The 27,957-nt window shown below is 37.4% G+C and overlaps 1 protein-coding gene across 1 annotated transcript in view; it reads left to right on the top strand.

Annotated features, from left to right (window-relative positions):
• The window catches only part of LOC149232192 (cysteine-rich receptor-like protein kinase 2), a 29,153-nt gene extending 10,547 nt beyond the window's left edge, over positions 1–18,606 (top strand). Inside the window, exons 2-7 of the mRNA XM_089381859.1 lie at positions 13,511–13,645; positions 13,745–13,872; positions 14,042–14,255; positions 14,360–14,591; positions 14,702–14,852; positions 18,382–18,606. Coding sequence (XP_089237985.1) covers positions 13,511–13,645; positions 13,745–13,872; positions 14,042–14,255; positions 14,360–14,591; positions 14,702–14,852; positions 18,382–18,606 — 1,085 coding nt within the window. The remainder of the gene's footprint in view (positions 1–13,510; positions 13,646–13,744; positions 13,873–14,041; positions 14,256–14,359; positions 14,592–14,701; positions 14,853–18,381) is intronic.
• The last annotated feature ends 9,351 nt before the right edge of the window (positions 18,607–27,957 follow it).

Consider the following 27,957-nt stretch of genomic DNA (forward strand, 5'->3'; position numbering starts at 1 on the left):
TGGGATCGTCCTTTTGGAGTTCGGTTGTTCGGGCCAAGTATATGGGGAACAAGGATTTATCTTTCTGGATTAGAGAGAACCACATTGGAACACCTCTCGGCTCGGCAATTTGGAGAGGATTTAGAAAACTTGAATCTTTTTTCAGACAAAATCTTATATGGAAATTTCAGACAGGGTCAAAGATCATCATTGGTAAGGACGAAATCGCAGGAGCGGTTGGAAAAATTCAAATACCCAATCAGCTAATCAGAATGCTTCACAGCAGGGGCATCTTTTTTTGGGCCAATGTCATCCGAGAATGGGCTGGAGCGGTTCCCATGTGGAAATCAGCAACCGAATTGCAACTATTCGGTGAAATGGCGTCACAATGGAATTCTATATTAACCTCTTTACGTGCTCTGGGTATTTTTCGGTCAGCAGACGAAGACTTCATCATATGGAAGGGTTACGGTGGCTCCTCGGCTATCTTTGTCAAACACATATATCAACAGTTACTGTTAACTGATCCTGGATATTCAGCATATATTTTTCCTCCTATTTTTTGGAAATTAGGTTGCCCCACAAAGATCATTATTTTTGCCTGGTTAGTGTTCCGTAACAGGAACCTCACATGGGATAATTTGCAAAAACGGAATTGGTGTGGGCTTGCCATTTGCCTACTTTGCTGAACTAACTCCGAGAACAACTTTCATATTTTTCTCACTTGTCCACAAACACAGATTATTTGGCGGAAGCTCGCGGCACACTTCGGCTATACTCATCGCTCTTACCCATCCATTCCCGAGGCATTTATAGAATGGAGTAGCTGGATAACAGAATGGCGCGCCATCCCATTATTGACCTGTTGAGGGCCCTGAAATCGGGTCAACAACAAGGGGGATACCCACCTGGTCGGGAACCTGGTTGGCGGCTCCGTGCCCGTTTGGTGTAGCGGGTCCAACTGGGGATAACGGGACCAGCTTCCCGTTCTAAGGGGGTGTGTGTGTGTAGAGTTCGATGATGTGCGTGTGTGTAAGATTAGATAATGAAAATATGGAATTATTTCTAAGCTAATCTAGTTCTAAACTCTGAGACTAAACTTTATACTACTTTAATCTATCAAGAACAACACATCTAATCTACGCTAACCCGGGATAGAACTTTTTCCATTATGCGATCTAGAAAGATTTCACACAATAACTGGTAATGAAGATTATTCAGCTATTATGAGAATATAAATCAATTAAGATGAACCATCCTGCATAAAAAGTTAAACAAAACAGTTGTGAACAGCATATCGCATAATCAGTTATTCATGTATTAAGCATAAATCAATGACTCCACCGTACAGAAGTGCCAAATGGTAGTCCACTTATTCATACGTTAACATATAAACAACATCAGTTGTATATTACTCTAAGAATGCAAGCAGAAACTCGTCAAGAGATAAAAGTACCATTTATGACTGACTTTATACTCACAGACCTGAAGAAATAATGATCTATTTCTACTTACTTCTAATGCCTACTAAGAGTACAGAAGTGCAACATCAGTAGCAGGTATTAAAATGCAAACATAAATAAATCTTGATCCGTCCATTCATCAAAAACCCCCTCCGAGGGTGCAGAAGTGCATGTTCTGAGGACAAGTTTTTTGACAAATTTCCGGACCCTTCTCCAATGCAACGAGAAGGGTTAAATACTACTAACCGGCTAATTTTAATTACACAAATTTAGGGAACGGCTTCAAATGACCGCCCTTTTACTAAAACAAATTTATTTCTAAAAACTGAATCTAATTTCTAACCATTTCTGTATCTGCTCCTTAGTGCTGTAAGCGATGCGCTGTTCGCCATGAAAGATTCGGCTGCTTGTCCTTTCCTTTTGTTCAAGCTTGAAAATTAGAAATAACAAGAGCTGGCACCTCTTTCTGGCAAACTAGAAGATATTTTTGAAAGTGTTCTTCTGGAGGAGTGTCTTCACGACGTGTATACTTAGTACAACTCAGATTTCTTTCAAACTGATTGTGTTGTTGCTATTTCGGTTTCCGGCCGTGCGAATGACTCAATGAGCTGGGGATTTTGTTGCCTGAATGATTTTCTCAATTGAAACTTGTTTCCATTCTTTGTTCCAGGCTTTTCTGAGACGTCTTTCCCCTTAAGCGTTTTTCTTTTTGCTTTACCCAATTTGGGACTCAGGATCTTTCATAAACGCTTTGCTTTTGTGCGCCTTTGACTCTGAGTCCTAGATAGCCTATTTCCATCAGCATTTGTTGAGTGATACTCTGGGATCCGCGGTCCTGCTGTATGCGGTATCCATCTGCGACGTCATCTCCTCTCTGTTCTTCTAGTTCTGGCGCTTTTCCTTAGATGTTTCCTGCATATAGATTTATATCAGTTGCTGACTTATAGTTCACGTAAATGAAAAGAGACAGAAGAAAAGATTGACATGAAAGCAATTAAGTTCTAATGAATGCATAATCATGTCACCCATTATGACTTGACTCTTCGAAAAACGCAACATAATCATCTTTGGATACACAGGCGTACAATCATTAATTTCCCGTAAGGTGCACGCCTAACTTTAGGCTCCCAGATCATGCCGAGGAATGCCTGCGACGATTGGCTTCTGCGATTTGCATCGCAGCATCGAAGATTGCGAGGTAAATAGGTGGCATCGCAGCGATTGATAGTCTCATTTGTCGCACACCATAGATCGCAGGTTGCAGCTTTGCATGGTCGCAGATCGCATATCGCAATATCGCAAGGTCGCAAGGTTTTTCGCTTTGTCACTTTGTGCTGCTTATGCGACATTGCGATGTGCGACGTCGCATATCGGCCGTCGGCTGCTCTTTAGGTTCTCCTCTTTTGAGTGCCTTTGATGCACGCGATGCGATGAGTTATCGCGTCGCTCTTCCTTGGTGTGTTTGTGCGCTTTGGGAAAGCGCTCCTTTTTCCTTTGCGACGCGATATAGCTCTTAAGGAGTTGATACAAAAGATTTTTTCAAACAAAAATATTTTTTGGATTTTTTGGTTAAGGGTCCCCCTTTGCTTGATGTTATTACTAATATCAAACAAAGAGGGGGGTTGTTGGTGACCACAACAATGGCGATTCACTGTGAAGAACCAGTTATCTCTGCATTTCTATTGACCGTTCACTTCCGAAACAGCAAAAAAAATTTATATGTCTAAATTTTGTTATGGACAGATAGAGTAGATTGCCCCTCACCTTGTCGACGATATTTTGTTTCAACCCTTTTTATATCTCAATTTCTTGCTTCCTCAGGTTTCTTCTTGCATTTGCATCAGACATTACTTGGTCTTGATAAAAGATAAAATAAGGTCTTCTCTGCGTACTGGCTTAAAAGTATGCTCATTTGTCGTAGGTAGAGCCTCTGCTGCCCGCAAGCGTCCATAGCCTCGACAGGGTTACCATGTTATCCAGCAATGATCCTTTTTCTTGCTTGAGGTTACTCGCAACATTCCAGAGAAAATTCCTTTTTGACACACTTTTCCTTTTTTAATTCTCTAAAGAACAATGTCTTGGTTTGGTGGCCAAATTATGACACAGTCATTCACCTAATTTACACTTGTGCTGAACAAGCCGGCTCGTTATGAGACCTCTTGTCTTTTGATTGCAACAATCTTAAGTCGTTGCCCTGTTTTGATAGACAGTATTGGCAAAGTCAGCAAGTTATAATATCTGTGATCATGATAAGCCGGCTCGTGATGAGACCTCTTATTCTTTGAGATATAGTGTTTTACTTGGATTGTTTCTTTGGATGCTGTAGTTTCCTTTTAGCAGGGAGGAAGTCATTGTTTTTTCCTTAAGAAAGCTCTGGACGACAATAATAGAGTTTTTGAAAACAACAGCTTTGCAGAGAATGCTTATTTTATTATTGATGATACCCTTCATGGTGGTGATACAAAACAATTCTTTTACCAGAGGTTGCTTTTGTCAAAGTTTTTTAGAGGTCGAAACGAGTATCGTAATCAAAGTGAAGTTAACTCTATTTGTCAATAATAAAATTCAGCTTTTCAAAAAAAAATTGCTATTTGTACAAGCGAAATCAAAATCTGATAGAGAATTGGCGTGCTCTTTCATGAATCCTTTTTAAATGATCATCTATAACGGGTTTTATTCATAAAAGAGAAAAAACAAAACAAAATAAAAACTAAAAACTAAATCTATCCTACAAAAATTAGAAGATTTCTCTTCTATGGAAAATATAATTTAAGAATCAGTCCATTGACAGGTAAAGAATCTCTCCTTCCTGCCAGATCCTGCAACACGAATGTAGATGGGCCTACAACTTCCACAATCTGAAAAGGGCCAAGCCAAAGCTTTTGAAATTTCGTATGTTTGCCCTTTTCTTCATGAGCCTTATCCCATTTCAAAACTAAATCACCCATCTGAAAGTTTTTTCTGGTTATGATGGCTGAGTCAAAAGAAGATTTTATTAGCGCTTAGTGATGAGCATGGGTTTTCCTAGCTTGTTCTCTTTGTTCTTCTAGTTTGATTATTTCCATTTGTCTTAATTGTAAAGAGGAAGTAGATACTTCATCGATATATTGCACTAAAGACAAAGAGGGAATGACTAGGTGAGTCGGAAGAACCACTTCTCTCCCATAAACTAAATTAAAGGGAGAAGTGTCGATTGAAGCTTTCTTTGTGATTCTATCAGCCCATAAAGCATTTACTAGCGCTTTGTGCCAATTCCTTTGGTTTTGGTCGACTGTTCTTTTGATAATTCTGATTAGGTTCTTGTTTGTTGATTCAGCCAATCCATTACCTTGCGGATAGTAGTTGGCAGAATATTTCAGTTTGAAACCTCTTTTAAGCGCAAACTCAGTCATAGTATTTCCAGAAAAATATGAAGCGTTATCAAACATTATTGCTGTTGGCAATCCAAACCTAGTGATGATAAATTGATCTATGAATTCAATAATATTTTCAGAATGAACTGTCTTGAGAGGAACTGCTTCTACCCATTTGGTAAAATAATCAGTTGCCGTAAGGATATACTTATGCTGCTTAGAAGAGTGAGGAACGATCTCACCTATTATGTCCAAGCCCCATTGACTGAATGGTTGGTCGATGATGACTGGTTGTAGCGGCATGGCAGGTTTCCTTTGTTTTCCTGCAGCAGTCTCGCAGACTTGGCATCTCCTCACGTGATTGTATGAGTCTTTGAACAGCGTGGGCCAATAATATCCTGCACGCAAGATTTTATGTGCAGTCGCATCTCTGGCATAGTGTCCGCCCGCTGGTCCATCATGGAGTTCCTGCAAAACCTTTTCGGCTTCAGTTTTCTCAAGACACCTAAGAAGCACAGAATCGTAATTCCTTTTAAACAAGACATCATTTATGAGCTGGTATTGTTTAGCTTTTAATCTCAGAGCTCTTTTCTTGGTATGATCCAGACGTGATGGAGCATACCCGTTCTTAAGAAAATAAATGGTGTCAGCATATGATGATTCTGCATCGTTTAGGCTTACCTCGTACGCTTGTACCTCTTCAGATGAGTTCTCTGGGATTTGTGATGCTCCGGATAACATCTTGCAGAAGCCTTGACCTCTTACGATGTTTGCTGGTTTGATCTCAAGATCATATTCTTGTAAAGCGGTAATCCAATTAGCTCTCTTTTCGCCCACGTCTTTCTGCACCAAAAGGTTTCTTACCGCCGGAAACGGTACTATGACTTTAGTGTGGGCTTTAAGCAAGAAAGGTCTGAAATATTTGATCGCTTTGAGAACAGCGTATGCTTGTTTCTCTACGTCTGAGTAATCAATTTCAGCGCCTTGTAAGTTCGAGCTAAAGAATGCGATTGGAGCTTCCGCTTTCTCTTGATTTGTTTGGGTCAAAATCGCGGCATAGGATTTCTCTGAGGCAAAAGTGTATAAGGTAAAAGATTTTGAAAAATTTGGGGTGGCCAAAGATGGAGCATTGATGATAGCTTGTTTGATTAAGTTGAACGCTTCGTGCTCATCTAGGTCCCATTTGAAATTTGAATTCTTTTTTATCATATTTTGTAAGGGAGAAATAATACGTGAAAAATCCGGGACAAATCTTTTGACAAAATTGATCTGTCCAAGGAAGGATTGCATGGCTTTCTTGTTATGAGGTATGGATATTTCGGAAATTTCCTTGATTCTGTCGGGTTCTATGTGAATACCAGATTTCGACACTATGAATCCGAGCAATTTCCCTTCGCTTAATGCAAAGAAAGATTTCTTTGGGTAGAGCGAAATCCCATGCCTCAAGCATCTTTGAAAGATTTGCTTCAAATCTTTGAGGTAGTTGTTTCGTTTTTTGGAGTACACTGTTATATCATCCAAGTAAATCACTACTGATTTATTGACTAACCCTTTAAACGCGATGTCCATGGCTCTCTGAAAGGTAGCTCCGGCATTGATCAGACCAAATGGCATCTTCCGATATGCATAGGTGCCCCATTTGGTTCGGAACGTAGTCTTTAACTGATCATCGGGATGCACCAGTACTTGATTGTATCCTGAAAATCCATCCAGGAATGACATTAATTCTGAGCCTGCTACCGCCTGTAATATTTGCTCCATAGGTGGGAGGGGAAAGTTATCTTTCTGATAGGCTTTGTTGAGATTTCAGAAATCGATACAGATTTTAATGTCTCCGTTTTTCTTCCTAACGGGCACCATATTGGATACCCATTTAGAATGCCTTACGGGGAAAATTATTCTGGCTCTCAACAACTTATTAAGCTCAGTTTTTATCTGATCTTCTAGGTTAGGGTGTATTTTTTTGAGCTTCTGCTGGACAGGTTTTTCATTGTCAATCATAGGGATAACATGTTGAATGATAGAAGTGTTGTATGTTTTTAGCTCATCGTAATTCCAGGCAAAAACGTTTTTGTATTGTCTCAGAAGACGGATATATGTTGATTTCTCTTCAAGGGCTAGGCCGTGACCTAGGTTAACGTTTTGTGGCTTCTGATCGGTCCCTAGGTTTACTAATTCATAGTTCAGGGTAGAACTGCAAAGTTTAGCATTGGCGGACCTTTTAAACCGACTTTTCAAATCATATAAATCTTCTAGCTTGACCACCGATTTCGGTATAGCATTGTCAGAGCCATTTTGCTGTATTTGATGATCATGATGGTCTTCGTCGATTATCTGATTTGAGTAGGATCCTTCAGAAGTAAGGAAATTTACGATGTCAGGATCGTCGTTGAACACTCTCCAATTGGTGATATTGTCAGGGATGGATGGTCTAAAGATTAATTCTATTGAAAACCTATCAAGACTAAAATCTTCAGAAGGGATAAGTCTAGAGGCTACGTTGGCTAACAGGTCTGCGCTTGCGTTTTGAATTCTTGGAATTGACGAGATGTTGAATGCTACGAAATGTGCAGTGAGATATTGAACTAATGATTGATAATGCTTTAAATGACTTGACAGGCAATGTATGGTGTTACGTACTTGTTTTACGACGATCTCCGAATCTCCAAAGACTTGAAGATACTTAACGTTCAATCCGATTGCTTTGTATAGGCCTTGAACCAAGGCTTCGTACTTCGCTGTGTTGTTCGTGCAATCGAACTCAAGTCTGCATGTGAGCATAGTCTTATTCCCGTCTGGGTTAATCAGAACGCATCCTGCTCCCGCCCCCTCATTGGATTTTGATCCGTCAAAATATAATTTCCAAAATAAAGATGTATTTACAGAATTATCTAAAAAACTAAAACATTTTGAGTCATTAGTTTGGGAGAAATTTTCAACTTGGGATAAAACTGAATTCTCTAAGTATGGTGAAATATGAGCATTGAAATTACCTAGGAAAGAATCTATCGCGTAATTGCCTACAATGCTGCTATTGTACGTTATGGCCTCATTTTCTCCTTCCAGTTCTGTCACTATGTATTTTTGGTGCAATTCTCGTTCAACCTTTATCTGATTTGGTTTACCATTGTATGGTAACCACATGTGCGACCAATCGGTTGAAAAATATCCGTGGAGTTTTTCCGACCAATCCCTGCTAAGAATCAAACCATAGAATTCAGGGATATCAGCTACTAGAATGTCGATAACCTGACACACTTTTGGGTTAGACGACAATCTTATGGTCACCTGATTGAGTTCACCAATCACTTCGACTTGGGATCGATCAAGTTGAACTATACGTACTGTGGATTTTTGAGGTTGCACATTCAATTTGGCACATATTGATCTGGGTAAAATGTTCGTTGAAGCACCAGAATCGACCAAGCAATTGTGCACGTTTTTGTTGAAGATTTCATATGTGAGAAGAAAAGGAGGAGTATGAGATCTTGATCTTCCTCCAATCAAGGCGATGTCATTTGGATCAATTTTATTGATCGTGTTGGTTGGAGGCCTTCCCAGATTGTGGGAAGCTACAGCTGTAGGTAAAGATGTAGTGGGCACAGCATGTAATTCTTTCATCATTATTTTCTGCTGGTGTTTCAATTTACTCAATTCATACAGAGTGATATTAGCCCTAGACTTCTTCATGTCATCAATGATGTTATACTCCATTTCATCCGACACTATTAGTGTTCTTGATGGAGGCGTTTGATCAGATTGGACTGGGCTAATCTGGGTCGCTTTAGCAGTTGTCTTTTTTGTTGCGACCTTTTCTTTTGTTGCAGGGCTTGTGCCCTTTTGTTTTGGGGTAGTTAGGGGAGGATCAAGTTGATTTCTGCTTCTCGTGCTAACAGGAAATGCTTCTTGATCCTCTTCTTGTGGGAGGATGAAGTCCCACATTCCTTGTAGTTCTACAACCTCTTCCTCGTCGGTCTGCCCTTCAGTGGTATTCTCTTCTTCTTCGTCTTCTTCAGATTCAACGTTTGAGACAACACTAGGTGGTCTTACCTCCATGGGAGGGTTTCTTTTAAAAGTCCTAAAGGGCTTTTTCAAAGAAGTCTCTGCTACTTGTTTCTTAATATCAATCATCTCATTTGACATGGCTTTCAACACTTTTTGTAATCCTTCCAAATCGAAAGGATCTTTCGTTTGCTTCTTCTTGGTGTCTTCTTTGAAAGAGATCTTCTTAGATTTGCGTTCTTCTATAGCGGATCTCTTTTCTAGGGCTACCACGCGTTTTTCCACTGCTAACGCTTCTGTCAAGTTGTCAACTAAGGTGGTCTTGTTTGCCCTATCTACGAAGATAGCCAAGTTTGGAGGTAAAGCCGTGATGTACCATTCACATCTTACTTCCTCGTTGGGTTGTAAGGCAGCGGGGATTTTGTTGAGGTTCTTATTGAACCTTAAGTTAAAATCTTTAATGGGTTCTCTAGCCTCAGCCTTAAGATTAGATAGGTCATTGATCAATGTCGTCGTGGATCTGTCATCACCAAACTTGGTGAGGAACTGGCTTTGAAAAATGTCCGAGCTTGTGATGGATCCGGAAGGTAACGAAAAGTACCATGACCCAGTTGTTCCTTGCATTGTATAAGGGAAAAGCCGGACAACAGCGTCTTCGTTAGTGACTCCGTTAAGATTAACAGAAACCATGAAATTATTGATATGTTCCTCGGCTAGCATTCCTGCTTCCGGATTGAATTTAGGCAGCCATTTCTCAAGATGGGCCGGTATAGGGCTCAGGGGTGGAGGCATTAAAACCGCCCCAGGATTGTTCCATGGAGACTGAGCCATCGTCGAGCTGCTAGTTAATGGAAGTGCAGAAGACGATCTCTGATGCTGAGAAGATGAAGATATTAAGATCTTTGATGTTTGAAGAGGAAGGTTTGTAGAAGATGGGTGAGTGAGTTGGAATGAAAGAGTGGGTGGTTGACTTGTTGACTTCGCGGTGAGGGAGTTGATATGGATGAAGTGGATGAAGGAGTCTGACTGTCAGACTCTGGTGGTGTTTTCCTTGCTCTTTTCCTGGTGGGGAGAGGGAGTTCACTTGGTTGTATGCCAAATTTTCCACTCTTTGATCTGGTAAGGGGATGAGCAGGGTTGTACTGCGAAGTCACGCTGCTTTTAGATTTATCAGACTTCTGGTTAAAAATAGAGAATCCCTGGAGTTTACGAATCAAATTTCGAATTTCAGGGGGATAAATGATAGATTGGTCTGATATGTTCAAATATGTAGCAGTGGTAGGTACTCGAGCGACTTAAAATTCCGGGTTTAATCGTGTTGGAGAAGTCGAGGGAGTTGATGAGGGTGTATTACTCTCAAAATGGTATTTTGATATTTCTTTATGTGCCATTCATAGTTTGTGCCCTCCTTCTAGCGCCAAATATGTTGAGGGCCCTGAAATCAAGTCAACAACAAGGGGGATACCCACCCGGTCGGGAACCTGGTTGGCGGCTCCGTGCCCGTTTGGTGTAGCGGGTCCGACTAGGGATAACGGGACCAGCTTCCCGTTCTAAGGGGGTGTGTGTGTGTAGAGTTCGGTGATGTGCGTGTGTGTAAGATTAGATAATGAAAATATGGAATTATTTCTAAGCTAATCTAGTTCTAAACTCTGAGACTAAACTTTATACTACTTTAATCTATCAAGAACAACACATCTAATCTACGCTAACCCAGGATAGAACTTTTTCCATTATGCGATCTAGAAAGATTTCACACAATAACTGGTAATGAAGATTATTCAGCTATTATGAGAATATAAATCAATTAAGATGAACCATCCTGCATAAAAAGTTAAACAAAACGGTTGTGAACAGCATATCGCATAATCAGTTATTCATGTATTAAGCATAAATCAATGACTCCACCGTACAGAAGTGCCAAATGGTAGTCCACTTATTCATACGTTAACATATAAACAACATCAGCTGTATATTACTCTAAGAATGCAAGCAGAAACTCGTCAAGAGATAAAAGTACCATTTATGACTGACTTTATACTCACAGACCTGAAGCAATAATGATCTATTTCTACTTACTTCTAATGCCTACTAAGAGTACAGAAGTGCAACATCAGTAGCAGGTATTAAAATGCAAACATAAATAAATCTTGATCCGTCCATTCATCAAAAAACCCCTCCGAGGGTGCAGAAGTGCATGTTCTGAGGACAAGTTTTTTGACAAATTTCCGGACCCTTCTCCAATGCAACGAGAAGGGTTAAATACTACTAACCGGCTAATTTTAATTACACAAATTTAGGGAACGGCTTCAAATGACCGCCCTTTTACTAAAACAAATTTATTTCTAAAAACTGAATCTAATTTCTAACCATTTATGTATCTGCTCCTTAGTGCTGTAAGCGATGCGCTGTTCGCCGTGAAAGAGTTGGCTGCTTGTCCTTTCCTTTTGTTCAAGCTTGAAAATTAGAAATAACAAGAGTTGGCACCTCTTTCTGGCAAACTAGAAGATATTTTTGAAAGTGTTCTTATGGAGGAGTGTCTCCACGGCGTGTATACTTAGTACAACTCAGATTTCTTTCAAACTGATTGTGCTATTGCTATTTCGGTTTCCGGCCGTGCGAATGACTCAATGAGCTGGGGATTTTGTTTCCTGAACGATTTTCTCAATTGAAACTTGTTTCCATTCTTTGTTCCAGGCTTTTCTGAGACGTCTTTCCCCTTAAGCGTTTTTCTTTTTGCTTTACCCAATTTGGGACTCAGGATCTTTCATAAACGCTTTGCTTTTGTGCGCCTTTGACTCTGAGTCCTAGATAGCCTATTTCCATCAGCATTTTTTGAGTGATACTCTGGGATCCGCGGTCCTACTGTATGCGGTATCCATCTGTGACGTCATCTCCTCTTTGTTCTTCTAGTTCTGGCGCTTTTCCTTAGATGTTTCCTGCATATAGATTTATATCAGTTGCTGACTTATAGTTCACGTAAATGAAAAGAGACAGAAGAAAAGATTGACATGAAAGCAATTAAGTTCTAATGAATGCATAATCATGTCACCCATTATGACTTGACTCTTCGAAAAACGCAACATAATCATCTTTGGATACACAGGCGTACAATCATTAATTTCCCGTAAGGTGCGCGCCTAACTTTAGGCTCCCAGATCATGCCGAGGAATGCCTGCGACGATTGGCTTCTGTGATTTGCATCGCAGCATCGAAGATTGCGAGGTAAATAGGTGGCATCGCAGCGATTGATAGTCTCATTTGTCGCACACCATAGATCGCAGGTCGCAGCTTTGCATGGTCGCAGATCGCATATCGCAATATCGCAAGGTCGCAAGGTTTTTCGCTTTGTCACTTTGTGCTGCTTATGCGACATTGCGATGTGCGACGTCGCATATCGGCCGTCGGCTGCTCTTTAGGTTCTCCTCTTTTGAGCGCCTTTGATGCACGCGATGCGATGAGTTCTCGCATCGCTCTTCCTTGGTGTGTTTGTGCACTTTGGGAAAGCGCTCCTTTTTCCTTTGCGACGCGATATAGCTCTTAAGGAGTTGATACAAAAGATTTTTTCAAACAAAAATATTTTTTGGATTTTTTGGTTAAGGGTCCCCCTTTGCTTGATGTTATTACTAATATCAAACAAAGAGGGGGGTTGTTGGTGACCACAACATGACCCTATGGGCCATTTGGAAACGCAGAAATGGCTTGCTCTTCAGAACATATAAGGAACCTCTCTCAATTGTTTTCGATTCAATCATCTGCCATTACAATGCTCTCGAAATAGTTGGACAGAACAGGACCAAAAATGCACATTTAGCTGGACAGAACAGGAACAAAATAGGAAGCGGAGCAATGTTAAGGAATCCCACAGCGATCCCACGTGCCTTCTTCGATGGTGCTGCTCAACGTGGCACGTACGCATGTGGTGTTTATATCATCCCAGAAGTAGGACATGCTTATGAAATATATTGGAATGGCAGACCCGGTTCAAACAATAGAGCTGAGGTGATGGCTCTAGCCGGCCTTCTCTCCTTCTGCATCTTTCTGGATTTGTCGAATGTACAAATCTATGGAGACTCGAAAATAACCATCGATCATATCCTATTAAAACACAAGATAAAAAACATACATCTCAAAGGATGGCTTAACAGGACAACGGCTCTACGGAACAGCAGGAGGGACTACTCTATCGCACACATCAATAGGGACCTAAACAACAAAGCAGATGAATTATCCAAGTTGGGACTTTCTTCCCCACAAGGAATTTGGAGAATGCTGCTAAAATACGACAATCTCTCTTACTAGATCCAGGGTTTCTGCCTACCGGGTACATAATTTCCTTTCTTTACGAAGAATATCTGGTATGTATCCTTTTTTCTTACATAGTTTTGCGAAGGTTTTTTGCACATATATATTTCTTACATAGTTTTGAGAAGGTTTTTTGGCACATATATAATCTGGCCAATAGATAATCTGTCCAGTAGGCACGTAATCCCTCAATATCATGCTCTTATATTTCAATTTTCAATGGATCAACAACATGGGGGTTTGGGGTAAAATCCATGTATCGGAATGTTTTCCCAACCGTCGATTCTGAAAACACATTTGCACTGCTGCAAACTTTATTTCTCATTTTACAATATGTCTGTATATCTCCCATTTATGAATATCAAATATATATACGCTTTTTCGTGCTGAAATAATCGAATTTTATTTCAGGGCACAAAAACAAATCTCGAACATGGATAATCATTGTTGGTGTCGTCGGAGGCGCAGCTGTAATTTTAATTATGACATTAATCGCCAGACATTACTTTTTCAGATTATACACTATCCCCTCACAGCAAAGACAAGGTATGCCGTATGCGCTTTGATTTCACATTTTAGAGTGTGCGTAACTTCTTTATGTTTGGTTGCAAACTTTACATCTACCTATTTGGAACTGTACAACAGTCGACACTCTAGTGGCAACGGAACTCCGAGGACCCGTAGACTTTGATTTCAAAATATTAAGAGATGCTACCAATAAATTTGACACTGCAAATAAGCTCGGAGAAGGAGGTTTTGGTGAAGTATATAAGGTGAGTTACAATCATTATTGGTATCTTATTTGGGTTATAGATTTGGGGAATATTTGATAAATAATTCAAACCATCGTTATTTCAAAAATATTCGTGGAATGGATTTAAGTTGTTGGAGAATTGCCTCCCTTCAATGGTTTCTTAGACGCTGAAGTTTGATTTGATGCAGGGTACGCTGAGGAATGGGAAGGTGATAGCAGTAAAGAAACTATCTTTAGTGCAATCTGCCCGTGCCATATCCGAATTTGAGGGCGAAGTGAAGCTCATATCAAATGTTCACCATCGAAACCTGGTACGCTTATTAGGATGCTGCAATCATGGCCCAGAAAGACTGCTTGTTTACGAGTACATGCCAAACACTAGCCTCGACAGAGTATTATTCGGTTGGCCCCCTCATACTTAATCCCTCTGGATCTTCGTTTTCTTTTCGCCCAAAAGTTGTTCTGTTGTAGCTGAGGTCATATAACTGTAATGCATGTGGCAACAGGAGAAGGCATGCAGAGTCTGAGTTGGGAAACGCGTTTTGGGATCATATTGGGCACTGCTCGCGGCCTTTCATATCTGCACGAAGATTTCCATGTTCGCATCATTCATCGCGATATCAAATCCAGCAATATATTGCTTGATGAAAATTTTGGTCCAAAAATTGCAGATTTTGGATTGGCCAGGCTTCTTCCGGAAGATCGGAGTCACCTCAGTACTAGAGTTGCAGGAACCCTGTAAGAAAAACCCCTCATACGACTGTTCTGATTATATTTGCATTTAGGTTGTTTTGATTATATTTGCAGTTAGGGTTGCACATAATTAAAATGGAGTTTTGTTTGGTCAGAGGATATACAGCTCCAGAATATGCCGTTCATGGGCAATTGACTGAGAAAGTGGATACGTACAGTTACGGTGTTGTAGTTCTTGAGATTGTAAGCGGAAGGAAAAGCATTGACATGAAACAACTACCGCATATGCAATATCTTCTAGAATGGGTATTTTCTCTTACCATTCACGCTATATGTTTCACACTCGTGTGGTAAACGAATTCAGGCCGTCAGGCCACTTTAATTTTTTATTTATTTTCAGTGGGAAAACTAACAAACTTCAATTAAATTAAAGTTGTTACATGTTTCACACTCGTGTGGTAAACGAATTCAGGCCGTCAGGCCACTTTAATTTTTTATTTATTTTCAGAGGGAAAAACTAACACACTTCAATTAAATTAAAGTTGTTACATGTTTCACATTCGTGTGGTAAACGAATTCAGGCCGTCAGGCAACTTTAATTTTTTATTTATTTTCAGAGGGAAAAACTAACAAACTTCAATTAAATTTAAGTTGTTACAGTTAGCAGAAATTCTCTGCACAAGGATGTCAAACAGAGTAAAACAAACCATAGAAAGGATGTCCAACAGAGTAAAACAAACCATAGAACACAGATGCTCCCATCTACCCAAAAAAAAAAAAATACAAAGCATACAAAGTTCAAGGACCTCACTCATCAATGCCTTCCCGAAAGACCAAAAAATACAAGAATGGCCCAGCATATGGTAGCTAATGACCCAGAGAGAATGGGTCATAGTCCTGGCAGAGAAACAAAATACATGATCGCCTACTTGGCACAAATCAGGCAAAAGTACAGTGCTTCAGGCAAAAAGAAGCATCCTGAACTTATGACAGAGTCCTGAACCGGACATTCATAATGAAAAAATTTAGGATGTACGAGGTCCCACGCAATTGAGAGCTTGTTTGCCAATGAATTATTTTCTCTAAAAATGCTCCGAAAGGATAAGGAGCCAAAAAAACCTTTCATTCAGCTAATCTGTTCCAACGAGTGACCCAAAGATGGAACATCAGGAGAAGAGGGATCCAATGCCTAGCAGATTGTGACTTTTGAATCTCCAAAGATGACAATCTCTTTCCTTGCAAGCCATAATGCACAAAGAAACACTCCCCAAATGACCAACACCTCTGCACGCATATTACTGTCGGATCTGCCAAACCAGAAAAAGTGATAATGTTAAGAAAAAGAAAGGAAGATGACTGCTCCACAACGACAAACACCCCAACAGAGGCGCCATAAAAAAAGACCTAGGGAAATTATCCCCAATGTGATTGAAGATCCTTCCGGGCTTGGAGGAAGCGGCTAATATATGGGGACCAATCTTCAAAAAACACCCAACAGTTCTAAGTGAAGTATGGCTCATCGAGCATTCCCACAGTTCTATGTTTAGTAAGCATCATCAAGCATTCCCACAACTCCAAATCCCCAGATGAAGTACAGAGGAATAGATTTGTACTGCGTTGTGGATTGACCAACTTTAAAGGCAAGGGAAGATAGATATTTTGTCCACCATAATGTTGATGTTGAGCATTGTAGTGACTTCCTCCCAAACATTGTAGTGAATTCCTCCCAAACAACATGGGCAAAGGAGGAGTCCAGGCAAATGTGTGCAATATTCTCCTCAGCTGCTTTATAAAGATGGCAAAAACCAGGTCCCCGTAAACCTCTATTAGCAAGGTTGTCCCAAGTATGGATTCGGTGAACGAACCAAGTGAAGCATTCCAACTTCGCCGAAACCGCCCACTTCCACATCCAAGCCAATCAAATGGAGTGGGGTCTAGTTATGACCTAATATAATAATATATGAATATATATTCCTAATATTAAGAAAGATGAAAATTAAATATATAAAAATTTAAATTTTGGAATATTTGTTATGCCATTAATTTCCTTGATTTTTCAAGTCAATAAACCATAATAATTTTGAAAAGTTTATTTTAATGTTTTCAGGATAAATATAAAGTTATAGAATTCTTTTTATCTTTCATTTTAGTTAAATAAACTATTCATATCGTAATGCCTCTTAATTTGACTTTTACACTTTGAAAAACTTTCTATAAATACTATTTTATAAATTAATTTAAATGGATATTTGGAATAAAGCTTATCCGTAATATATTTAAAAGAAATCGTATTTATGTCAAAGATAGGTCAGAATTATAAAGAAAAAGAAAAGAAATATATACTAAAGATAAAACAGATTTAGTATTATCTTTGGAAATAAATTATCTTGAGTTTTGACCTAGAATTTATTTAATTTTAGGTAAGATTTGTTAATTGGGTATGGAGGAATGTTATCCTTACTATTTAGATTTAGTTTTAAAAGTTGTTATTATGGGTTTGAATTTTGTTGTTAAATGATTTTAAGTTCAGAAAAATATTTTACATTTATTTATCATTTAAAAGATAAAATACTAAATTTCCAAATAAAATTTATAGAAAACATATTATAATCCCAATATTGACATGCTCATGTTTATATTTTTTTGATTTAATTATTTTATAAAACTTATAATTACACTAATAAAATCAATGAAAAAAAATGAAAAAAAAAATTTATTTACCCCAACTTCAAAATCTCGAGATCTCTCCCTATACATATTTTTACTTCAAAATCTCAAAATCTTTCCATATGCATATTTTTAGATATGGTCATATTCAATGTATAAACACTTTCCAAATTTAATATACCATCAAACTTGAATTGTGAACACACTGATGCTTGATAATTTGATGGATCGGGCAACCCTATTAAGTGAATGGATCGTCCTAGAGTGTAACTCGCTCCTTCGCAGTTGAGTGGGTGAAAAAACATTTTTTTTTAAATTATTGTTCTGTTACAGATTGTAAATTATTGTTCGATTTCCACTTTACTGAATTGTCCGGACATTGCACTTAGTTTTCTTTCATATAAAATATATTAATTTTTTTTGTTTTAATTTTTCAAATATGATATTTGTTTAAGGTAAATTACATCACTTTTATACCAATTCTTAATATGATTAGTTTTTTATTTATTAAATTTTAAACCAATCATTTTTACATTATAAAATACTTCAACAAAACAATAAAACATTTTATGATTTATCTGTTCTGTACTTTGTAAACACCTACAACCATTGTCTAAATTTGGAAGAAAAAATTGAGGTGAAATCTTGATTTGTGTTATTTAAACTGGTTTTTTGATTGTATATATGGATTCAACACCCTGACACTTCGATGGTGCAGGGTTTACCCATAGAACTTGTGATTTCAATAAGTGCTTTACCAAATTTTAGCAGGGTTTACCCATAGAACTTGTGATTTCAATAAGTGCTTACCAAATTTTAGAGAAATTAGACCAAAAAACCCACCATAAACACTTCCAAAAAATTACACTAAAAACACCTAAATATAAAATTAACCCAACCATCTAATTACTACAAGTAAAATATATAGTTAACTCAGCGATAACCATCTAATTACTACAACTAGAATATAAAATTAACCCAGCCACTCGCGCGCAAATATTTTCAGTGTGTAAAATAAATTTTAGGGAAGATCTAAATATCTCTGCTATCACAGTTGCAGATGCTAGAAAAAATGATTCCAACACCTGTGGAAGTAGCATATGATAGTTGATAAGTCAATGAAATGAATGTTATGGGAAATTGATGAATTAGGTTATGAATGTTGCAGGTCTGGAAACTATACGAAACCAACGAGGTTTTAGAAATGGTGGACGAAAGCATGGGAGATAAGTACGATAAGGAGGAAGTGTTGAGAATGATACAGCTGGGTCTGCTATGCACCCAAGCTTCTGTTGCACAAAGGCCGTCCATGTCGGAGATAGTGGCGATGCTGGTAAGCAAGAGGGACATCAACAATTTGCAGACAACACCCATGAAGCCTGCTTTAGGATAAATCATCATTTTTATCTTCAGTGATTTCAAAAGTACTTCTAGTTCCTTCATCTTCATGTCCTTCAAGCAAACTTTCCTCTTGCAATAACAAATAAGAATTTGTAGGAAGAGAATTTCCCAATGAACTTTCAGCCTCATTGCTAGAATCCCTGCTCCCTTCAATGTTATGTTGACCCATAGGTTGAAAATCATCATAATTTGTTGATCAGGAGCTGAGGACCAAGTGTCGTAAAATGGTCAAAAATGAAAGTGCTCAGAACTAGTTCGAACCTAAATGACCGGATAGAGCTCATCTTCCTGATTCCGGCGCTGCAAACGGTTCGAAAAATGGTCGCCGTATGAGAAAGTTATGCCAAAAACAAAATCACCCAATAACCCTTAATTTTTGAATATTTTTCAAAAAAAATATTAAAAAAAAAATATTCCGTAGAATATTCTTTGGAATATTCCATCTAGGCAGCCAATCACAAGTTGCCACATGGCAGGCTCGGAGGCCACCACGTCAATCGTCATCTTCAAGTGTATGCGTCTCCCCGATCAATCTTTGGGTGTATGTGTTGGTCTGATCAAATTGATTAGTATGTGTTTCCCAATCAAATCGTCGATCAACTACGAATGTATGGTAACATTGAACGGATGAATATGTTCTACTGATTTCAAATTCGCAAATCTCGTGAACAACAGAGACATAACAAGAGAGAGGGGTGTCTATAATCAGTTTCTTCAACCACCTTTCTTTGCAGGCACATCGCATAGAAACGGTAAAGCTCTTAGACACCTTACTCAATCTTGGACACCCTTTTCCCTAGAATCTTTCCCTTCAGATTTGATACCCTTGGATACACATTTCATTCGTAGATGCTCTATGCAGGGTAACGGCATCGTGGGGAGTACAAGAGAGGTTCGTGTGGTCTTGGGACTTCCAGCGAAGAGCAGCACTGAGCGGCTCGAGATTCTGGACGACGATCACCACGTTCTGAGCTTCAGAGTTGTTGGAGGAGAGCACCGCCTGAAAAACTATTAGTCCACCACCACAGTCCATCAAAGTGGAAAGGAAGGACGAGACACTGGTCATTAAGTCATATGTGGTGGATGTGTCGGAGGGGAATAACCCGAGTGATATGTGCTTTTTTTTGGACACCATTATTAAATGCAATTATATTCACTAGCCCATAATTTTGAGCGTTTTCCCACATGTTGTGAACTAAAGCATAAGGGGTTGATGGAAGGACATACGTGCGTCCTTCCTCGTTGTTGAGTTATGTGTAAAAGTCTTATCTAATGAGTTCTGCATGGCCTCTCATTTTGGTGAATTGTTTATATTAATATTTGAATTTCTATAACATTGCTGAGATGTAATTTGCGTTGTTTCTTTTGTTGGAGTCTCTTGTTTCATTCCCTGAAAAGGTGGAGGAAGCGATCCCAACCCCTGATATGTTGATTTGAAGGCTCTCATGTTCGAAATTTCAATACAACAATATGGAATTGTTGAACCAAGTGGTTTTTGAATGTTTTGATTTAGTATTTATTAATGTTTTAGATCTTAAAGTGATTTTGTGAAGCAAGAGTTTTTGGAGCGTTTTTATTTAATAATTTAGATATTAGAGTTGGAGAAAATCCCTCTGGGACATAACATGGTCAGTTTCCCAAATGAAGTAGAAGAGATTGTTGAAGGCTGCACAACATCAAAAATATAACCCACCAGTGTATGCAGATACGCTCTCCTTCGTATCTCGCCATTCCCCTTCTCGACTCGTCATTTTAACGTAAGAAAGTTCAAATAAGGATCAAGAGGAAGAAATAGCAAGAGGAAGATAATTTATAGGCCTGACAACATTGATGGGTTACGGTTTTTTTAACGAATCCGACGGTTGGCTCCACTTCTCGATAGTCCTAGATTCCAATATTTTTCATCTAAAACATTTCAATAATATATGCATGTCGACATCCTAACCCTTGTCTAAAGGATTTAAATTGATAAAATTTGATATTGCAAACTATCTTACCATGCATTAATCAAATATGATATTACATATATATATATATATGAAGTGTTGTCTCAAGATAGGGAAACTATCTTGGACACACAATTGATTGGTTGAAAGAATATCTCAACCACACACCAAACTAGGGAAAACACTCTTGTAGAATAGGAACAGACTCTTCACATAGAAAGTCACAACTGAGACAAGTGGAATTACATTTTCCAACACTCCCCTTTAATGACTACTTGTCTCGATATCAATCTGCAAGATCTACATTTGGTCCAATCTCGTAATTACACCTTGTACCTTGTTCATGCAATTGTCGATGTCCATATAAAGGAACAACCATCTACCGGAATGCATGGGTTCCCAACCGCTGCAACCGCGAGTCTACTAGGAAATCTTTCACATACATGGTTCATCCAACCTCTCGATGAACTCCCCCTAAATATAAAATTTCACCTCATGGAGTCTAAAACCAATATGGCCCACCCAATTGTATCCATCCTACATGACACACTCTTCTAGGGTGTTAAAACTCTCTTATAGAGGGAACACATAACAAAGGGTATGCATGCCTCTCTCGGCCTTACAGCAAGTACATAAAACATTTCAAGACCACAACCTAACCATTACAAAGCAATCTATGACATGTAGATTTTTTATATTTACAATGTGTGATTCATAATACATCATGCTAGTGAGTCTATTCCACAAACTCACACAAAATTTAACTTAGTTGTCCATCCTCTGTTAATTTTGATGTAGCTCATTTGCCTCCTCTTTTGAATTGTTCATATCATCTTCAACATTATCTTTGGCATATGTCTAATAGTTATCTTGGATTTCCATATTCACACAAGTAATTTGTTAGAGTAGTCAGTTCTATCCAAATCACTACACCTCATATTGAGTTGGCTAGACTCAATATATTAATCAATTCCAAGACAATTCTATTATATCTAAACAACATGCTATTCTTACAAACAATTGAGAAACACATTTCATTTTATAATGACCAAAGATTTCTATGATTACCATCGGGGAAATCCTGAGGAGTCATGGGAGCTCCAAACTCACCACACCTCACAGGTTGAAGTCAAACTGATCGACCGTTGTAGCACGCGACACCAGTCTGTGCCATTGCTCCATATGTTGGAATACACTTTCCAACAGCTCTCCAAATAGGTCATATCAAATATCTCATAATGAAATTGCCTCTCAAACTAGGATCAATTATCAAACATGCAGCTCCACGTGCCCCACCAATTAAGGTAAAAAATGGATGTTGAATCCCACACATTATTTCTCTGATTGTTGTTGACCCCAAAGCCGCATGATTTTACAACTAAACCGCACCCACTCAGGCCGACTCTATGACCGCAGGTCAACTGACAACACCTTTTACTGATCACACCATCCTGATGCATAGGTAGCAACATCCATATCTTCAAGAAGAGACGTCAACTGTTCCTAAGAGTTCTCCTCAACGTTATATCGAATTAGTTGTTGGTTTTGAAAGAAATACAGGTACCTCAACACAGCTAAACACGACCGTGGGCTTCCAGCACAGCTAATGATCTCAATAGCGATCCTCTTGGATCTTGCAGATCCCGCGATCGATGCCGCACTTCTAGACCTCCGACTCAATGAACCTCGGAGCACCTCTGCAACCTTCGTTCTAAGTCGAGGTGTCACCTTATCTCCACACAAACTGCTCTACATAGGCCACTCCAACTTAGTGCAGGGCGTAGCCACCTCTATACTAATTCCTGCCTCCACACCAACTCCAAATCCGTGATGTGTATCCCATCGGCCACACCAGATCTGCTGCTACACCATGGCAGCCACACTTCATGTTGGGTTGAAAGATCTCTCTGTGAAACCGCGAAGGAGGAGCTCTTCTGGCAACAATAACAACAGTGGTCATGTTTGCATATCTCGCACCACCGCACACTAACTACCGCAGTTGATCCCACTAGTTGCGCTCACCAGCAGGCAGGTCTCACCACTAAGAAAACTCCTTGGTCGACGCTCAACTGTGTCCTCCGCTGCACCGAAAAAAAAACAAAAACAAAAAAACAACATGCAGATCCACCGATCCATAGCACCACTGTCCAAAATCCACTAATCCATGGCACCACCGATGCTCTCGTTGCTTCACGACAGGTAGACTTGAATCTCTCCTCCAATGGGCCTAAATAAATAGACAAACCAAAAATTGAAATATATATATATATATATATATATATATATATATATATATATATATATTCTTTTATTTCCTTAGCCCAGGACGGGCCAAGCTTCCTCACCCTAGGACAGGCCAAGCCCGGGAAGGGCCAAGGCCTTAGGGCTTCTATACCATGATAAAATCTGATAGTCAAACTTTCTTACCACGCATTAATCAAATATGATATTACATATATACATGAAGTGTTGTCTCAAGATAGGGAAACTATTTTGGACACACAATGGGTTGGTTGTTGGTTGAAAGAATATCTCAACCACACACCAAACTAGGGAAACCACTGCTATAGAATAAAAACAGACTCTTTACATAAAAAATCACAACTGAAACAAGTGGAATTACATTTTCCAACATAAATAACATATGCTAGGATGTAGACAATTTATTCAGAAAATAATTTAACATTGTTTTCAATTTTATGAAAATTTAATACCAAGACCATTTGTAAAAGCAGTAGAGGGACAAAACGAGGCTGGAGGTTTGTTATGTCAATGTTAAACCACATTAAAATCTTGCTTTTTACGTAGAGCTTCTCCCTTAAAATTATGTTTCGAGTTTGGCATTATAAGTTAAGTTAGAATGCCATCTTTTAATAAGTTTTTAGGGATACCATATTGTATGTTTGAGTTGTTGTTCGTTCAAGAATTACCAGTGGTGTTCCGGGGTGAATGGGATTTCAAATATTCTTTAACTATGGTTAATTCAATATTCTCTTTAAACTGGTTGTGAGTTAATTGGTTTGCTGATTTGTGTTAGGAAATAGATGGCAGTAACAAGGGTCCATCCAAAACTACCTTTGAGACGGATAGTGAGAATAAGACTCTTCGTTTCGATCTCTTCATCCACCCGTTAATTATATAAATTAAAAAATAACGACAATGAAATATAAATATAACGTGGTAAATCACAACATTGGTTTCAAAAAGATATTGGATATCGAAGAGCTTGGATGAGATTATTTTTTTAATGTATCATATATGTAATGAAAATATGGACGTCCTAAATATATATGCTTATTAAATGTTCTTATTCTATGAATTGTTTTTAAACATGGATACCTAAATATATTAAATATCAATAAACTTATGGGATTTTTTTCAACGTACCATGAGGAAATTGAATGCGAGATTGATGTGTTACAAATGTTACATATTTTTTTTAATATTTTAAAATGATATAATGAATATGAAATAATCCGAACTAAGCTAAACAATTCATTTTACTCATGTTTTTAGTATTTTTGAAATATTTTTAATCTTCTATGGATATAAAGTTAACAAATTTTCAAGTCTTGAGAATGACTCTATTTAGCATGGAAAATGTAATATTTTTTTGGTTAAGAAGTTAATATTAAAAATTTATTGAAAATTAATATTAAAATAGAAGAGATATAAAAATATTTTTAATAAAAAAATATAAAAATTCGACAGCATTTAATAAATACAAAATTGAAATATTTAATTAAAAATTATTATGTAAAGAAAAATATATATATATATATATATATATATATATATGAAAATTGAAATTATTATTTCACTTTTAAAAAGAAAACAAAAAAATTAAAAAAATATATATATATTATATAATAAAATTGAAATTATTATTTCACCCATAAAAGATAGAATAAACAAAAATTTATCATATCTATAAGCACCAATAAAAAATAGAGAAAAAAGTAATTTCAAACAAATGAATATGCTTTGCCTAATTCTTTGGCAAAATCCATTAAGGACCTAAATTTCGATGCACTATCAAATCTTTCAAATCACATCCTTCTATGGCTTGCGAAATATCAGGTTTATATCATTGTCACAATGCGTTGTTGGACCATGGTTAAATATGGCCAACCATATTTATTCAAGGGTATTTAATATCTTAGGTTTTATATAGCTTGAGTTTATAATATTAATTTCGTGGATTTAAAATATTTGTCCCTTGGGTTCATAATCCCTTGGGGTTTTAGTATTAATCCCTTTGGTTTATTATTCCCTTGGGTTTATAATATCGATCACTTGGGTTTATAATATCGATCCCTTGAGTTTATAATATCAATCATGGTTAATCATGGTCAATCATCGTCAACCATGGTCGAATGTCACATTGTGACAAAATTTCTCTACATATGAAAATCATGGTCAACTATGGTCGAACGTCACATTGTGACAAAGATTGTCTCGATATGAAAATCAACCATGGTCAACCATGGAAAACCATGGTCCAACATTGCATTGTAACAAAGATTGTCCTGATATGAAAATCAATCATGGTCAACCATGGTCTAACATCGTATTGTGACAAAGATTGTCTCGATATGAAAATCAACCATGGTTAACCATTGTCAACCATCGTCCAATGTTGCATTGTGACAAAGATTGCCTCGATATGGAAATAAACCATGGTCAACCATGGTTTAAAGTCACATTGTGACAAAGATTTTCTTGATATGAAAATCAACCATGGTAAACCATGGTCTTACATCGCATTCTGACAAAGATTTCCTCGATACGTATATCAACCATGGTCAACCATGGTCTAACATCGCATTGTGATAAGAATTGTCTCAATATGAAAATCAACCATGGTCAACCATGTTTTATAATATTTATCTTAAGGTTTATATACCTTGGGTTTATAATATTTGTCCCTTGGGTTTAATATTATCCCCTTGGGTTCATAATCCCTTGGGTTTATTATCCCCTTTGGTTTATAATATTATTCCCTTTGGTTTATTATTCCCTTGGGTTTATAATATCAATCATAGTTAATCATGGTCAATCATAAACAATAATGGTCAACCATGATTGAATATTGCATTAAGACAAAAATTGTCTCCATATGAAATTCATGGACAATCATGGTCAATCGTGGTCAATAATGGTCAATCTTGATCAACCATGGTCGAATGTCGCATTGTGACAAAGATTGTCTGGACATGAAAATCAATCATGGTCAACTATGGTCCAATGTCACATTATGACAGAGATTGGCTCAATATGTAAATCAACCATGGTCTCAAATATCGCATTGTAACAAAAATTATCTCCATATCAAAATCAACCATGGTTCTTATTGCGGAATGCCGCATTGTGACAAATATTGTCTCCATATGAAAATCAACCATGGCCAGCCATGGTCTAACGTCACATTGTGACAAAGATTGTCTCGATATGTAAATCAACCATGGTCTAACGTCACATTGTGACAAATATTGTCTCATTATGAAAATCAACCACGGTCTAATGTCACATTATGACAAAGATTGTCTCGATATGTAAATCAACCATGGCTTAACATCACATTGTGATAAGAACTGTCTCAATATGAAAATAAACCATGATCAACCACGTGTTTATAATATTTATCTTTGGGTTTATATGCCTTTTAGAGTGTGCCTAACTTTATGTCTTTATGTTTGGTTGCAAACTTGACATCTACCTATTTGGAATTGCACAACTGTCGACACTCTAGTGGTAGTGGAACTCCGAGGACCTGTAGATTTTGATTTCAAAATATTAAGAGATGCTACCAAAAAATTTGACAGTGCAAATAAGCTCGAAGAAAGAGGGTTTGGTAAAATTTACAAGGTGAATTATCATCATAGTTGTTATTTTTTATTTTTATTTTTATTTTGAATTAATTTGATAATAAATTTCAGAAATATTACAGATTCCAAATTATTGGTTTTATTCTCAAAATCTACAATAGAATTAGCATTAACATGAATCAATTACCGCACTCTCAAAATGGTGGTGTGGATAAAGTAATTCACACAGTCTCAATTTTAATTATTATTTAATATATTTAAAGTTATTAAAATATAATAGGATATATTTCTCGAACCTGTGGGAGGCAGTTTCAATTTTTTTTAATTATCATTTAATTTATTTAAAGTTTTTAAAATAATATAATATGAATATATTCTTGTAATATTAAGAAAATTGAAGATTAAAATAAGTTAGTCCTTTTCTGTTTTTTTTAAAGAATATTTATCATTAATTTTTTAATTTCAGAATATTGATCATATTATTAATGTTTCAACTAAATTAATGATAGCAATTTTGAAAAAAATTATTTTACTGTTTTTAAGAATAAAAATAAATCTAAAACATTTCAAATAATATCTTTCTTTTTAGTTTACTAAATCATTCATGTCTTAATGAGGGTTAATCATAATTATCATGATTTGAGTTTCACCGCTGGAAAAGAAAAAAATCGCATGCTAAAAATAGAACTGATTCACTAATTTTCTTTGTAAATAAACGCATCTTGAATTTTCTCGCGCAAATTAACCCAGCCACTCTCGCGCAAATATTTGCAGCGTGTAACATACATTTTAGGGAAGATCCAAATATGTCTACCATCACAGTAAATAAGCATATTATAGTTGATAAGTCAATGAAATGAGTGTTACATGGGAAATTGATGAATTAGGTTATGAATATTGCAGGTCTGGAAACTATACGAAACCAACGAGGTTTCCAATAATTTTAATAAAATCTGAGAGAACCTGTTTTCCCCTCGTTTATCCTTGGCCATGTTATGAATTCTATGAATTCACTGGACATTTCGCGTTACAAGTTCATGGCAATCGGAACATCAACCGATTTTGATACATCGGCTAGCAATGGGAACGGAGGTCGGGATATTAACCCATGTTTGAGGAAGGGTCATTTTTAAACAAATCAAGTCGAGTGTCGATAAACAAAATCAGGTCTCTCTGGCGATAAACAAAATTACGGCGCAGACGTGTTAAATTTCAAGTCGTCTTCTTTTTTAGATGAAAAAAGCGATATATCGATTATGTGTAAGTTACATATTCTTCATGGCCTTGTATCTCAAACAGTAGCAGTACAGAGAGATTTATCCGAGCAAAACTGCGATCATGCATCATAAATTGTCCCTATAGACAGTCCAGGAATCAAAATCGAAATCTATTCTATACTAATCGTGGATTGCACGATATATCTTAATATTTCAGTATAGCATGTCTAGCACGATATATCTTAATATTTCAGTATAGTATGTCTAGCATATGATAGACAATATGTAGCACATCTGTATTGTTTTCACTACCTGTAGAACAAGGTAAAAAGCAGAGAAGATCAATCTGCTA

Source organism: Pinus tabuliformis, chromosome J (assembly GCF_031772625.1).
Source record: "Pinus tabuliformis cultivar Carrire ecotype Pingquan chromosome J, CPIR1, whole genome shotgun sequence".
NCBI lineage: Eukaryota > Viridiplantae > Streptophyta > Pinopsida > Pinales > Pinaceae > Pinus > Pinus tabuliformis.